The sequence below is a fragment of the Panthera pardus genome, unplaced genomic scaffold (genome assembly GCF_024362965.1).
Source record: "Panthera pardus isolate Hobbes unplaced genomic scaffold, ASM2436296v1 HiC_scaffold_26, whole genome shotgun sequence".
In the NCBI taxonomy this organism is placed as follows: Eukaryota; Metazoa; Chordata; class Mammalia; order Carnivora; family Felidae; genus Panthera; species Panthera pardus.
In genome coordinates this window covers 5,214,394-5,229,234 of record NW_026526832.1, presented here as the reverse complement: position 1 = coordinate 5,229,234, position 14,841 = coordinate 5,214,394, and the positions used below count along the sequence as shown (strand labels likewise).

General features: G+C 37.8%; 1 protein-coding gene across 1 annotated transcript in view; it reads right to left on the bottom strand.

Annotated features, from left to right (window-relative positions):
• The window catches only part of BUB1 (BUB1 mitotic checkpoint serine/threonine kinase), a 46,620-nt gene that overhangs the window by 30,897 nt on the left and 882 nt on the right, over window positions 1–14,841 (bottom strand). Inside the window, exons 2-9 of the mRNA XM_053890961.1 lie at window positions 12,092–12,151; window positions 11,268–11,406; window positions 10,054–10,250; window positions 7,917–7,960; window positions 7,198–7,298; window positions 5,177–5,233; window positions 4,903–5,083; window positions 3,417–3,568 (exon numbers count right to left, since the gene is read on the bottom strand). Coding sequence (XP_053746936.1) covers window positions 3,417–3,568; window positions 4,903–5,083; window positions 5,177–5,233; window positions 7,198–7,298; window positions 7,917–7,960; window positions 10,054–10,250; window positions 11,268–11,406; window positions 12,092–12,151 — 931 coding nt within the window. The remainder of the gene's footprint in view (window positions 1–3,416; window positions 3,569–4,902; window positions 5,084–5,176; window positions 5,234–7,197; window positions 7,299–7,916; window positions 7,961–10,053; window positions 10,251–11,267; window positions 11,407–12,091; window positions 12,152–14,841) is intronic.

Below are 14,841 nucleotides of genomic sequence, written 5' to 3'. Positions count from 1 at the left end.
GAGGCCAGCGTGGAAGAGACAGACAGATGGTTCCGGGAGGCATGTGGTCAAGAGAAGTGAAACTAAGAGCGTACCTGATGTACTTGAACATAATGAAAACATATTTCTAGTTTCTCCCAAGAGTTTAGAGAGAAATAAATGATAAGTATCATAAAAATATAGCACAGGAGAATAATGAAACAATTATTTTAACAATTTCTTGGAATTATCTAGGGAAAACAAATTATACAAAAAAGGAAATCCAACTAAATAAGAAAAATATGTAACGATCCAATAGCAAAATGAACAAAGTCAAATTTAATTTAAAAAATTAATTTTAAGAAAAAAAAGACAAATTTAATTTAAAAAAATTCTTAAAAGTTTTTAAGAAAAAAAAACCAGCCACTAAATGTATTTTTAAAAGTCCAAATTTACCTGTGATTAGAAATAAACACATCAGATGGTTAAAAATATTTACGATAGGTAATGTTAGCCAAGCATATACAAAAAACACGTACTTTTATTCACTATTATGAGTGTAAAACAGTAAATTTTTGGAGGACAGATGGGCAGTATTTTAGGTGCACAAACTTCAGCAGCAATTCTGCTTTTCTGTGTCTTTCCTAGAGTAATCATCTCATATGTACAAGAATGCTCACTGCAGCATGGTTTATGATAGTTTCCACATGACACATGCCCTTCCTAAAAGGTATGAGAGTAGACTGTGATGCTATTAAAATCAGTTGGATCTCTATGTAATAACAAGGAAAGATCCGTAAGGTGGGTTAGGTAGAAAAAGCACAAAGTAAGCCTTATACAGGCTAACTGTATAAGCCTGTATATGTCAATTGTATACATATTTATGTGTTCATGCATAGTAAAGTTCCGGAAAAATGCAAACTACGTAGTTAGTAACCATTCATTTATATACGTGTAACTATACACACACATGCACATCCACATATATAACATCTTTGCTTTTATAAAATCATAGTCATGCATTTTTATAATTTTCAAAATATGTAAGAAATTAAAGTGTTACTAGAATGAAACCAGACCACTTTCTTACACCATCCATAAAAGTAGACTCAAAATGGATTAAAGACCTAAATGTGAGACCTGAAACCATAAAAATCCTAGAATGGAACAGACAGTAATTTCTCTGACACTGGTCATAGCATTATTTCTCTAATACGTCTCCTGAGGCAAGGGAAACAAAAGCAAAAATAAACTATTGGGACAACATTAAAGTAAAAATCTTTCACATCAAAAAAAAAAAAAAACAAAAAAACCCAAGAAAAAACAAAAACCAAAACCAAAACTGTAACAAAACAAAAAGGCAACTTACTGGGAGAAGATATTTGCAAATGACATATCCAATAAGGGGTTAGTATCCAAAATAAATAAAGAGCACAACTCAACACCAAAAAAAAAAAAAAAAAAAAAAAAAGAAACCACAACAACCAAACATGGGTATAGGACCTGACTAGACATTTTTTCCAAAAAAGACATTGAGATGGCCAAAAGACAAATGAAAAGATGCTCAACACCACTCATCATCAGGGAGATGCAAATCAAAACCACAATGAGATATCACCCTCACACCTGTCAGAATGGCTAAAATAAAAAAGTCAGGAGGGGTGCCTGGGTGACTCCATCAGTTAAATGTCCGACTCTTGGTTTCTGCTCAGGTCATGATCTCAGGGTTCATGAGTTCAAGCCCCAGGTCGGGCTCTGCACTGCCAATGTGGAGTCTGCTTGAGATTCTCTCTCTCTGTCCCGCTCTCTCTCTCTCAAAAAAAATGAATGAACTTAAAAAAAAATAAGTTAAATTACATTAAATTGAAAAAATGTCAGGAAATAGCAAGAGTTGGAGAGGATGTGGAACCCTCGTGCACTGCTGGTGGGAATGTAAATGGGTGCAGCCACTGTGGAAAATGGTATGGTGGTTCCTCAACAAATTAAAAATAGAAATACCATATAGTTCAGTAATCTCACTACTGGATATTTATCCAAAGAAAACAAAACAGTAATTTGAAAAGATATATACACCCCTATGTTTACTGCAGCATTATTTATAACAGCCAAGATATGGAAACAACCTAAGTGTCCCTTGGTAGATGAACAGATAAGGAAGATGTAGCATGTGTGTGTGTATGTATGTATGTATATAACATTCCACATATACACACAATGAAATACTATGCCACCACAAAAAAAGGATGAACCTAGAAGGTATTGTACTGAGATAAATCAGACAGAGAAAGGCAAATACCATATGATTTCACTCATACGTAGAAGTAAAAAACCAAAACAAAGGAGTAAACAAACAAAAAGCAGAATCAGACCTACAAATACAGAGAACAAAACTTATGGCTGCCAAAGGGGAGGGAGGTAAGGGGATAGGCAAAATGAGTGAAGGGGAGTGGGAGATACAGACTTTCAGTTATGGAATGAATAAGCCACAGGAATAAAAGGTACAGTAGAGGTAATATAGTCAATGGCATTTTAACAGCACCCTACGGCGAAAGATGGTAGCTACACTTGTGAACACAGCATAACACACAGAGAAGTTGAATCACTACGTTGCACACCTGAAACTAATGTAACATTGTGTGTGAACTATATTCAAAACACAACAAAACAAAACAAAAGAACAAAAAAGAAGACAGGTTGTATGCCTGGAATACATCAGGAAGCAAGGCAAATGTAGCATGACTTTGTAAGAACAAAGGGGCAAGAAAACTTTTGGTGTGATGTATATGTTCACTATCTTGATTGTGATGATAGTTCTATTGGTGTACATACATGTCAAAACTTAGCAAATTTTACACTTTTAATATGTGTAATATATTATATGTCATTTATACCTCTATAAAGCTCTTAAATAAAAAGAAAAACTCTAAAAAAAAATTAAGGTGTTTATCTTCATTGTATCCTATATCATAGGCAGACATATACTATGTGATCACTTAAGCAGCCATTATGTAGCTTAAATTTATTCTCAATCAACCCCATTCCTTAATAATTTTAAGAAAATCATGTGACTCTAACATACTCATCACCTCTCTCCGCTTCCAACATGAAACAATGGCAAGCAAAATACAACTAGACAATTAATTAAATTATTAAATTCATATTCTCATCATATAATTATGTCACTGTATTAAAAAATCCAAAAAAGACTACATATATGAATACATAAACACATAAGTATGTACATACACACATATAAAAGCATACTCTTTGTAACTTCCTTTTCTCATTTTACCTTTTGAATACCTTTCTGTGTCCAATCGTAAAAATTTGGAAAGCTAGTATCTAAATTAACATCAGAATTAACTCTAAAAATATAGCACAGAAAGGAGCAAGTAAAAACAGAAATCCGTGTTACTGGTTGCTGAATGAAAAACATTCAGCAAAGAGCACGCACATACCTCAGACCTTTCCGGAAAAGCAGGCAGGTTCTCCTGGGGCGTCTCTACCACCTGATGCAACTTCTTATGAAGTTCATCCATTTTCTGTTTTAATAGTTGTTCTTCAAAGGCATTTGCTTCTTTTCTTTTCATATAATGTCTATCTTCATTTACTTTAGGAAAGAAAAAATGGTTTCCATGCAAGTTTAAATTCAGGTCATCACAGGAATACACAGAAATGAGTGAAAGGTTATTTTTAAGATGGCAATTTTTTTTTACTAGTCTTTTCCATGTATATTAGGTTATTAGCACTGAAAGGTGTATTACCTTTTAATTATAATTTTTACCTGCCTTTGGGATGGTTATTTTTCATTTCAGAGCTTGTAAGGTACAAATTTACAATGTTGACCAATAAAAAATATTTGATAATAGCACAATGATAATAATCACTTTTTATAAAAGTCATGATTCTACATATCATTTGAAAGTGGAACAGATAAAAGATGTAAATCTCCAGTGCTTTCTGAGGAGGAGGAGTCTGGTACCCTGAAAGTTCAGTGCCTCACATGTACTGCAGTAAGTCTCACTTGCAAAGGCAATTAACGTAGCCATATCACATTCAAATCAGATCCTTTGGCTAAGACTTTACGTCCTAGTGTGTGAAAGAAAAATGCATCTGTGCATGGCACAAAATGGGTCCTCCATGAAAAATGCATCTGTGCATGGCACAAAACGGGTCCTCCATGAGTGTTAACTGCCTGTTCTCTCAGTTGGTGAAAAAATGAGAAATGATAAACAAAAAAGGCCAACGCAGAGCAGCTCTCGTCCACGTGACTTAGATGGTATAAAAGCCCTGAGTGGCACAAAGTTCCACTTTCCTCTCTAAAGTTCGTGTTGTTACAGCAAAGACAAGCACAAACTTTGGTGTTAACACTCATGGTTTTCTCTGTGAGGAACAAAACTTGACCTAGTACGCAGCCATAAATAATGTGGCACTTTGATCAGAGGGCTCCTTCTGAATGTCTTCTTTGTTGTTCTTGCAGATTTTAGAAAATCTCTTCTCAATTCCAGTTCCCAACCTAATCCTTTCACAGTACAAATAACTGACCTACAGGTTTAAAATTGCTGTATACAGAAGTTCAAATCCATTCAGATAATATTTAAAAGCTTAAAATATCACTAAAACGAAGGCAACGCTGGTATATCTACTTAACCCACATTAGTGCTATATCAACTCTGAGCTTTGCTGTCAAGACATCAATGTAGTTCCCTGGACAAATGCGGCCGCTACACTTTTCAGGAAAGGTCTGAGGTATGTGCGTGCTCTTTGCTGAATGTTTTTCATTCAGTAATTGCATTTAATAAAGATTTCTAGGCTTCAGATACATGAGCTAGAGACTTTTTTGCAGATTCTTTCGGCATAGTCAATTACCTGTTTAAAAAGGTAATTACTCAAGGTTATTATTTTAAGTGACTAGAGTATCTCAGATCACAACACTGCAAGTACCCCATTGCTCATGCTTTCTCCGTTGATTGTATTTCTGGGCTCTCAGCTCTTCAAAGGAAAATTCGGATTCTCCACGAATAAGCTTCTCCTTGCAATACATAACAACCTGCTGAACATCAGCTTTGGCTGCTAGAGACGGTTGTGCAGAATATCCTGATTTGGAAATCATGATCACCCTTTGCTCCCTACAATGGGGAAAAATGTATTATTTACAACAGTGTACTAAAACAGCTCTTGAATGACACTAATTAATAGATTATTGCACTGATTATACTTGCATTTTCGACTCTTTATCGCAAGCTGAAGAAATCACCCCAGAAACTTCTGAGCCCTAAAAAGACAGAAAGGGAACATCAGCATTCACTTATCTGAAAAGAAACTGCCATCCAAATTATTTCACAAAGCAATAAGAAAGTGTTAGAGGGGTTCTGTAACTAGATTTATATATGTTCTTTAAAATTATAATTAATTCAATCATAATCAATTATTATTAATCTTACAACTTTTGTAACTAAGAGTCCAATAGGAAAATGATTTTGAAAAATTCCTACTTGGTAATGGAGAAGGGCACTTATTTCCCTCCAATCAACAGACAAGGAGCTGGACCACAGTGCCTATGTGTTCTGGGATTAATATTCCAAAATCCTATATTAATAGAAATAAAAATCATAAAAATTTCCTTCTGGTACTATTCTATCCTCAGGAGTTCCCAATGCTAGGACTGATTCACCAAACAAATATTTATTGAACATCTTATACATGTCCTGAACTGAGCTAGGTCCTGGAAATGTGACCATAAATAAGACCTATCTCTGCTGTCTAAAAATTTACATAGTCGGGCGCCTGGGTGGCTCAGTCGGCTAAGCGTCTGACTTCAGCTCAGGTCATGATCTCACAGTTTATGGGTTTGAGCCCCACATTGGGCTCTGTGCTGACAGCTCAGAGCTTGGAGCCCACTTCGGATTCTGTCTCTCCTCTCTCTCTGCCCCTCCCCTGCTCGCTCACTCGTTCTCTCTCAAAAATAAATGAGCATTTAAAAAATTTTTTTTAAAGTCACATAGTTGGGGCAATAGGAAGCAATGAGGCTGGCAAATGTGTAGAATGTAAAATGAGATAGTTTGAGTATCTATCAAAGTGAGAAATGCATATTCTGTGTCTAAGAATGTGTTATATGAATAAAACTTGTAACATGCACTAAGGACAGAGGCCTTTCTGCTAGAGTCAGCTTAAAGGAGGTCCTTAGCAAACTGAAAGAGAAACCGTAGTACAAAGAGGAAAGATACTGGAAAACAGGCTAGGGGAAGCAGAGACTTGAGCAGAAGAGATCTCAATAGGGCAAAAATCTCAACAAAGAACAACAAGCACAAGTGAAAGACCACCTTTCCCAACTGTGATGGCAGGGAGGGATGCAGTTACATTTACTGGTTGGTGGCAGAAAACTGACAGATGTCATCTAATGGCTTTTGTCTCATTAAAATAGTATTTTTGCCAGCTCCCAAAGGAAAGGTTAGAGACAGCCAGGTCCTAAGTTTGAGGAAAGTGAAAAGAAGTTTAACATCATTATAATGTGGCATTAGACAGTGAAATGGGACACGTAGGAAATACATAAAACATAGTGTCAACCAGGAAACTGGAAACAATTTCTGGGGAGTAGTAAAGCCCTGGTTAAGGTTATAGGTACTATTGTTCCAAGTTCCTGAGTTTTTTTTTTTTTTTTAAGTTTATTTTTATCTATTTTGAGACAGAGAGAGAGGGAACATATGTGAGCAAGGGAAGGACAGAGAGAGGGAGAGAGAATCCCAAGCAGGCTCTGTGCTGTCAGCTCCCCCTGACATGGGGGTTTGATCCCATTAACCATGAAGTCATGGCCTGAGCTGAAGCCAAGACACTTGGACACTTAAATGACTGAGCCACCCAGGTGACCCAACCTCCTGAGTTTTTTAAGCAGGGATCAGAAATTTCCAGGGGGTATTATCTAATGTAGGGGCTCATGGGCCCATGTGAGGGAGACCAGTAGAACCAAGGAGGAGAGAAGCTGCTGGGGAGGAAGTAAAGACAGAAGGTGAAAAAGTGGGGGGGCCCTAGGTCAGATAAACAGATAAGTTATTTAAATCTGATATCTGAGGTGAGCAGTGGTAGATGATGACAGGCCACAGGTGCAGGTGGCTGACAGAGAGGTTAGAGTCACAGGAACAAGGTCAAACAAATGAGATGTCAAAGTGGATGTAAAAGGGAGCTGGATGACCATTCAATGCCATTCCCAGTTTCCACACAACCCACAAATGTCATTATTACCTGATTCTTAGAAATGCAGGCTGAGTTGTTTCCTGGATTTGATTTTGATGTCACCATTTGATTTAAAATCTGAGCATTATGGAGAGGTTCCAAGGTTCTAGCTATTGGGGGGGGGGGGCGGGGCGGGGGGAGGATGAAATAAAGAGAAACAAGGATAAAAACACATTAAGTAAAATTATTACAAATATATTCCCCTGGTCTTTCAATTAGTAGCATAAGAAATAAATCAATTCATTGATCACTGTCTTAGAAAATGTAACTAAAACACTTTTAAGAAGATAAGAGAAATATTCTAGAGATAATTTAAACAACAGGATGGGATAGTTGATGCTTATTTCTGAAACATAATCTTTATTTCTAAGAAAATATATGACTACCATTTCTTTAAAAGTTGCATTAAACACATTTGATTCAATTCAGAACAGATGGACTCTAGAGTAAGCCTTGTCCTCTATTTTTGGCCAATTTTGATTATTTTTTTAAATCCTAAAAATAGAATGAATTCAAGTTTTCTTTTGGGTTTGCTCTTTTAAATTGCTAAGACAGAGCTCTACTCTCCAGGGATATTTGCTAGGTATTATTACCAGAGTGCCTTCCCTATTACCTAAGGCAATACAATCAATAAATACTGGATGAATTATTTTCTTAGGGAAAAAAAGCCAGCACAAGTCAGACTAAATTATTAACAATTTAGACATTTTTAGAAAGCGTTGTTTTACCTTGAGTTGGCAAGTGGGTTTCAGCAAGGCGTGCCTGAAATAACCTAAGTGGCAGGAGTAAAGGCATCAACACAGATTATAAGCTTACAGTGAAAACTAAATCAATCTATTTAGATCAATCTAGATCAATCAAGACAGCTTATCATAAGCTAGTAAAGACTGAGGTTGAGAGAGAATGTAAAGTTGAATTTTAGAATTGCTTCAAAATTTAAAAAAAAAATTCTGGGATTTCCTTCATACCCAATTACTGTATTAGAAAAATTCCCCCTTCTGTTTAGTTTATGTCCATATTTCTCAAACTTATATAATAAACGTACCCTCTTTCTCTGTGTATCGTCTGCGAATGTTACAACATGGGGTGTCTGAACTCCTTATCTTAGGCATTCTACACATCTGGACCATAATGAATATAATGTTAAGAAGAAAGAAGTCTAAAACTTAGACCACCACTCCAAATGGCAGATATATTATTGTTCATGCTGTGAGAAGTTTTAAAATATATCATTTCATGGCAACTTTGCACACCAAATCACCTGTTGAGTAAAATGCAACTTCTAAACCTGACATTTTTGGGTGATATCAACAAGAATCTAGAGTATAAAGAGAATAAGAGATGTACAACCAAATGCCAAATCTTGTGACTCTTAATTCAAACAAACCAGTGGTTAACAAAGCAAGCAAGCAAGCAAGCAAGCAAGCAAACAAACAAAAAAACAACTCACAATGTTTTACATTATGAGGAATAACTGAAAATTACAGATATTAAGGAATTACAGTTAAAATTTGTTAGGTGTGAAATGGCCTAAGCTTCTGCACAAAAAATCACTTTCTAGAGATGTTTATGTATTTGGAATAAAATATTTTTTTTTTAATTTTTTTTTTAAATGTTTATTTATTTTTGAGACAGAGAGAGACAGAGCATGAACGGGGGAGGGTCAGAGAGAGAGGGAGACACAGAATCGGATGCAGGCTCCAGGCTCTGAGCCATCAGCCCAGAGCCTGACGCGGGGCTCGAACTCACGGACCGCAAGATCGTGACCTGAGCTGAAGTCGGATGCTTAACCGACTGAGCCACCCAGGCGCCCCTGGAATAAAATATTTTGCTGTCTTGGATTTGCTTTAAATTCTTCAGCATAGAAAAAACATGATCAAACGTTAATAATTACTAAAAGTACATGACAGACAAAGGGGAGGTTCATTATATTTTTTTTAAATGCATGCTTGAAAATTCTCCTTATAAAGTTTAAAAAGAACATGAGTGCTATATCAAAGTTGAAAACAATGAGTGTATTAAGTCTGGCAAGGGGTACAATGAGATAAGTGATCTCAGATGCTTCTGGAGAGGGGCCAGCTGGTATAACCTTTTGAGCAGGGACTGTGCTTATATGTACCACAAACCTTAAAAACTCTTCATTCACCCTTTAACTATATAATTTCAATTCTGAGACTCTATCAGAAGGAAAGAGATGAAAATAGGCAATCTATTGGGAGCTAACTCTATGGTAAAGGAAAAAGACCTTGACACGAAGCTGCAGATATATGTAAAGCATGCCTGTAAATCCTATAACAAGCAGAGAACAACATGTCAACTAAAACGCCAGGTTTCTTCTGCTTCTTTAGTTTTCTGTATTGTCAGCATTTCTAAATGAGGTATATTTAATCATAGAAAAAAAAAGTTGTGAAAAATAGTTATTCATTAAGATACTCATTATGTTGTTCTTGACAAAAATCAAAATGTTGAAAACACCTTAAATGTTCATTTGGAGAACAGTTAAATTATGACATAACTCTGGGACAGATTTCAGAACTGCTTTATAAGTTGTGCTATAAAAGTCCATAATTTCTTAAGAGCAGTATCAAGGCCAGTATACGTAACAGACATAACAATACGATTTACTGTTAAAATATACAAATACAAGGACATGCACACAGGGGTAGGAAAAGGTACTGGGAGGCAACGCACCAAAGTGTTGCCAGTAATATTTCTGGGCAATTTCCTTTCCTTTATACTATTGTGTATTATCCACATTTTCACAATAAGAAAGATTTCCCTGTACAAACAAAGCAATAAAAATTTTTAAGAGCAAACATTACGCTTCAAAGCAGGGGACACTCTGCAGTTTTATTTTCAAACTACCTGTAGTGTTGTTGCAGCTGCTCTCTTGGTTCGGCCTGGTGTTGAAGTCCTCTCCGAAAAATGGCACTGGCATGCTGCAGCTCTCCCTGGCCTTCCAGATGCCCAGCCCAGGCTACGTACAGAGGGGATGACGTGGTTCCGATCCCATGGTTGTACAGAAACTCAAAAAACTGATGAAGATCACTGTTGTACTCAGCCTACAGAAACCCAAAGCAAACAGATACAAGAACGAAGGAACTGCCGGTCTAGGTAGGGCCCCGAGCCCGGCTCCCTTCAATGTTCACTCATTTTACTCATTTTTAAGAGAGAGAGAGAGCGACAAAGTGTGAGTGGGGGAGGGGCAGAGAGCGAGGGAGACACAGAATCCGAAGCAGGCTCCAGGCTGTCAGTACAGAGCCCGACACGGGGCCCGAACTCCAGAACTGTGAGATCATGACCTGAGCTGAAGTTGGATGCTTAACACACTGAGCCACCCAGTCACCCCCAGTGTTTGCTCTTCGTGGAGGGTTCAGGATATGCTGTAGGGGCAGGCTTGTGTGGCTCTCTGATAGCAAACCTAAAAATTAAGCTCCTTCTTTTCCTTACCCACACAATTTCCCAGGATACTGGGTTCCATGACTCATGATGTATTACAGTTGTCTTAATCTGAGCTTGCCCAAGTGCCACAGGGCGCCTCTAATCCTAGTACCTTGTAATTTAGTGAATAAATCCATCTTAACTCTATCCGTTTATGATTACTAGAACTTGTGCCCCCAAAGTCTTTATTTCAGGACTGTAAAGACACAAACTTTTAAAGCCTAAACAGAGGCAGCCTGTTCCTGGGGCAGTACTAAATTTAGTTACTGAGAGTTAATATTTTCTTAATTATTCGCAATGAATTTAATTTATTCCCAGGAACCCTCTGAATACCTAGCAGTGTCTGCTTATCCTTCTATCCCCAAACACACCTCTCATCCAACACACCTTTTAATTTAGTGGTTTCTATCTACCAACTTGACAGACAGAGGAAGGTTTTAAAATTAAATGACTGACTCCACAATACAAAAGCCAAAAGTTTCTAAAATACACGTCTCTGGCCATACAACTTTTAAAAATTTATGATTGGAAACAGAGGAATTAAAATAAGACAGTCTAAAATGATCTTAAAATCTGGGGGAAAAAGCAAAAACACAGTATGATCACAGATTTGATTATACATCTGAAAGTATACTTACAAATTTTAAACAATAACTGATGAATCTTGGGTCATTGTGGTATTTCTTCTTATCTAAAAATTCTTTCATTAAATGTTCTAATAAAGTTGTCAAGTATTCCTTATTCTCAGGAAAATTCTCTTCTACCCACCGTATGTAACTAGAAAAATATGGATAATATTAATTTTTAGGTCAGCATACAGTTCATTTATTTGAGAGAAGGAGAGAACATGAGCTGGGAAGAGGGGCATTTTTTTTTTTTTGAGAGTGCATGTGTATGTACAGGGCAGAAGGGAAAGAAAGAGGGGGAGAGAGGGAGAGGGAGAGAGAGAGAGGGAGAGGGAGAGAGAGAGAGGGAGAGGGAGAGGGAGATGGGGAGAGGGGGAGAGGGGGAGAGGGGGAGAGGGGGAGAGGGGGAGAGAGGGAGAGAGGGAGAGAGGGAGAGAGGGAGGGAGGGAGGGAGGGAGAGAGGGAGAGAGGGAGGGAGAGAGGGAGAGAGGGAGAGAGGGAGAGGGAGGGAGAGGGAGAGAGAGAGAGAGAGAGAGAGAGAGAGAGAGAATCTCAAGCAGGCACCACACCCAACAAGGAGCCCCATGAGGGGTTCAGTCTCACTACTATGAGATCATGACTTGAGCCGAAATCAAGAGCCAGATACTTAACCAACTGAGCCACTCAGGTGCCCCAGAGAAAGAGGGAATCTTTAAGCAAGCTCTGCACTCAGCGCAGAGGCGAATAAGGGGCTCAATCAATCCCACGACCCTGGGATCATGACCTGAGCCAAAATCAATAGTCAGTCGCCCCAGCATATAGTTTGTTTAAAGGAAAAAAATAAACTAAATGCTAACCTTTCCCATTCACCAAGTGGGTCATCACCCTTGTAGCTCTGCATATGGGCTTCAAACATTCTAGAACAGAGAAAAATAGGCACATGAGCTATTAGGGATAATTCCTAAAAGCAAAAGATGTATTTTATTTTACATGTATCATTTACAAACCTTAAAATTGATATCTGAAATATCAGTTCAAATGCTATATTAAAAATTAAAAGATTATTCACTTGGAAGTTGTCACAAAACTCAGATCCAGTGTTTTTCCAGAAGAAAGCAAAACCCAAGCCCCTGAAGGTAGCCCTTGTGAAAGAGATGCCTGGGAGAGGGTCCCAGACTCTATCCTTAGGCCCTAAAAGTCTCCTTCTCCTGGCACGGCTGCCTAATGTCACTACCATCATGAAGAACACATAATGGCAATGTTCATAAATCAGCGACTACAGCTCCCAGAGAATTCAGCTTGCTGCTACTTCTGCATCCCAACCACAAGCTTTAAAAAAAAACAAACAAACAAACAAAAAAAAAAAACCAGCTAGGCAAAGCAATGTTCTCTTCTCTAAGGGCACTTCGGTGCTAGGGGGTAAACAAATAAACACCTAAAATAAAGCCAGGTGACATTAAGCACTTAGGAACAAAATAAAACAAAACAGGACAAGAGGGAAGAGTGTGGTAAGAGTTAGAATATTTAGACTGGTCAGGGAAGGCTATTCTCCCTGAGAGAATGACACTAGATCAGACAGCCAGAGAGCCAGCCAAGCAGCTATTTAAGAGTGCTGAGCTGGAAGGGTGGGGGTGACAAAATGTAATTTACATTTTAAAATGTCCATTCTGCCCCTCCAGGCCAAGGAGGGGTGGAATGGGAACAGAAGTGGGAAACCAGTTAGGGAGCTACTACAGTCCCAGTGGGTGGTGAGCTGGACCAGGGTGGGAACAGTACAGTGTGGGATTTGGGGTGTTTTGGAGACAGAAACAATGAGACTTGCTGGGTGTGAGAGAGAGTCAAGCTAAGAAAGATCCCTGGTTTTCTACTGGAGAAATTACATGATTTTTTGAAAAAAGGATTTGTAAGCAATACTCTCTTCTAGCTATCATCTCAGTATACCAATGCAATCAATGTTTCTTAGGACTCAACATCTAGAAGCCACAAAAGAAAAGCTAGATAAAGCAAACTATATATAAATAAAAAAACTCCTACCTACATGTCAAATAAAACATCAAACAGAATCAAAAGAAAAATGATAAACTGGGGTAACAAAACAAAGCTTCTAGAAACCAGGGGGGAGGGGGGGAACAATAAAAATAAATAAATAAAACACATCCCACAGGAAAATACTCAACCTCCCTCATAAAAGAAATTCACCTCACTCGGATCCAAATTTCTCACCTACCAGATTGGCAAAACTAAAAAAATGTGCAACAGTGAATAGATGAAGCAAGGGTGCTTGCTTGCAGGTGGGAGTGCTCTTCATCCCTGCCAAGGGAACTGGTAATATCTGCCAAAATTACAGACGGATTTACTTTTGATCTGGCAAATCCACTAACTGGGAATCTAGGAGACAGATACATCTGTGTATGTGCAAAATGCCACACGTACAAGATTTTTCACTGCAGCACTATTTAGTAAAAGACTGTCAACAAATCAAGTCTCCATCAATGAGGGACTTTTTAGGTCAATTATGGTAGATTAAATATGCACTTGTAAAACAGGCTGAGAAAGAGCTCTCTATATACTGATAGAGATCTCCAAGGATATTGTTTAAAAAAAAAAAAGGAGTGTATACATGGTCTGCTACATTTTATGTGAAATCAAGACTGGAAATGTACATGCATATACATACACACCCACCCACATACACATATGCATATACAGATATACTAATGTAATATTATAATTTAAATGTATCTGCACCAAGAAACATTTGAAAAATAGGAAAATGGTTACATATGGGGGTGGGAGAGTAGACGGGTATAACACATCTCAATGAATACTTTTCTAAATCTTTTTTTGTCTTGTTTTGTTTATTTGTTTATTTTGAGAAAGAGACAGCTCAAGTGGGGAAGGGGCAGAGAGAGAGGAAGACAGAGAATCCCAAGCAGGCTCTGCACTGTCAGTGCCGAGCCCGACGCGGGGCTCAAACCCATGAAACCTTGATATGAAGACTTGAGCCTTGGTCAAGAGCCGGATGCTTAACCGACTGAGCCACCCAGGCGCCCCTATAAAAGTATTTTTGTTCCCTGAGGGAGACAGGCTTCTCTTCTTTGCACTTGTTGTTCCCTTTGCCTAGAATGTTCTTCCCTTCAGTTTCACATACCTCCTTTTTATCATTAAGATACACCAAGAATCGGGCTTAACCAACTGGCCCACCCAGGTGCCCTGCTAAATATTTTTTAAAAAATAAATGTATTGCTTATTTTTAAAAATTAAAAATTACTTCTAAGTTTTAATCTCCTTCTCACGCCTCCTAGGTGAGCACATTTCTCCCAAAATATATGTTAATAATAGCCTGCTCCAAACAAACATTTCACATTCCAATACCAACCACATTTCCCTAGTAAAATGACCTAAAATACACTGTAAATTAATACTAAAAACATCCAGTTTGCTGGAGCAAATTGGTCTTTGCAAAGCCAAAATAAGGTCAGAAATACCCGATTTCCCTTTTAAAATGGGGGAAAACAAGCTTCTAGAAGTGAAAGAGCTTGCTGGCTAGGTTGAAGGCTGAAGAAAACGTCTTAAAGTAGATTTCTGTCCTGGTTTTACTTAATGG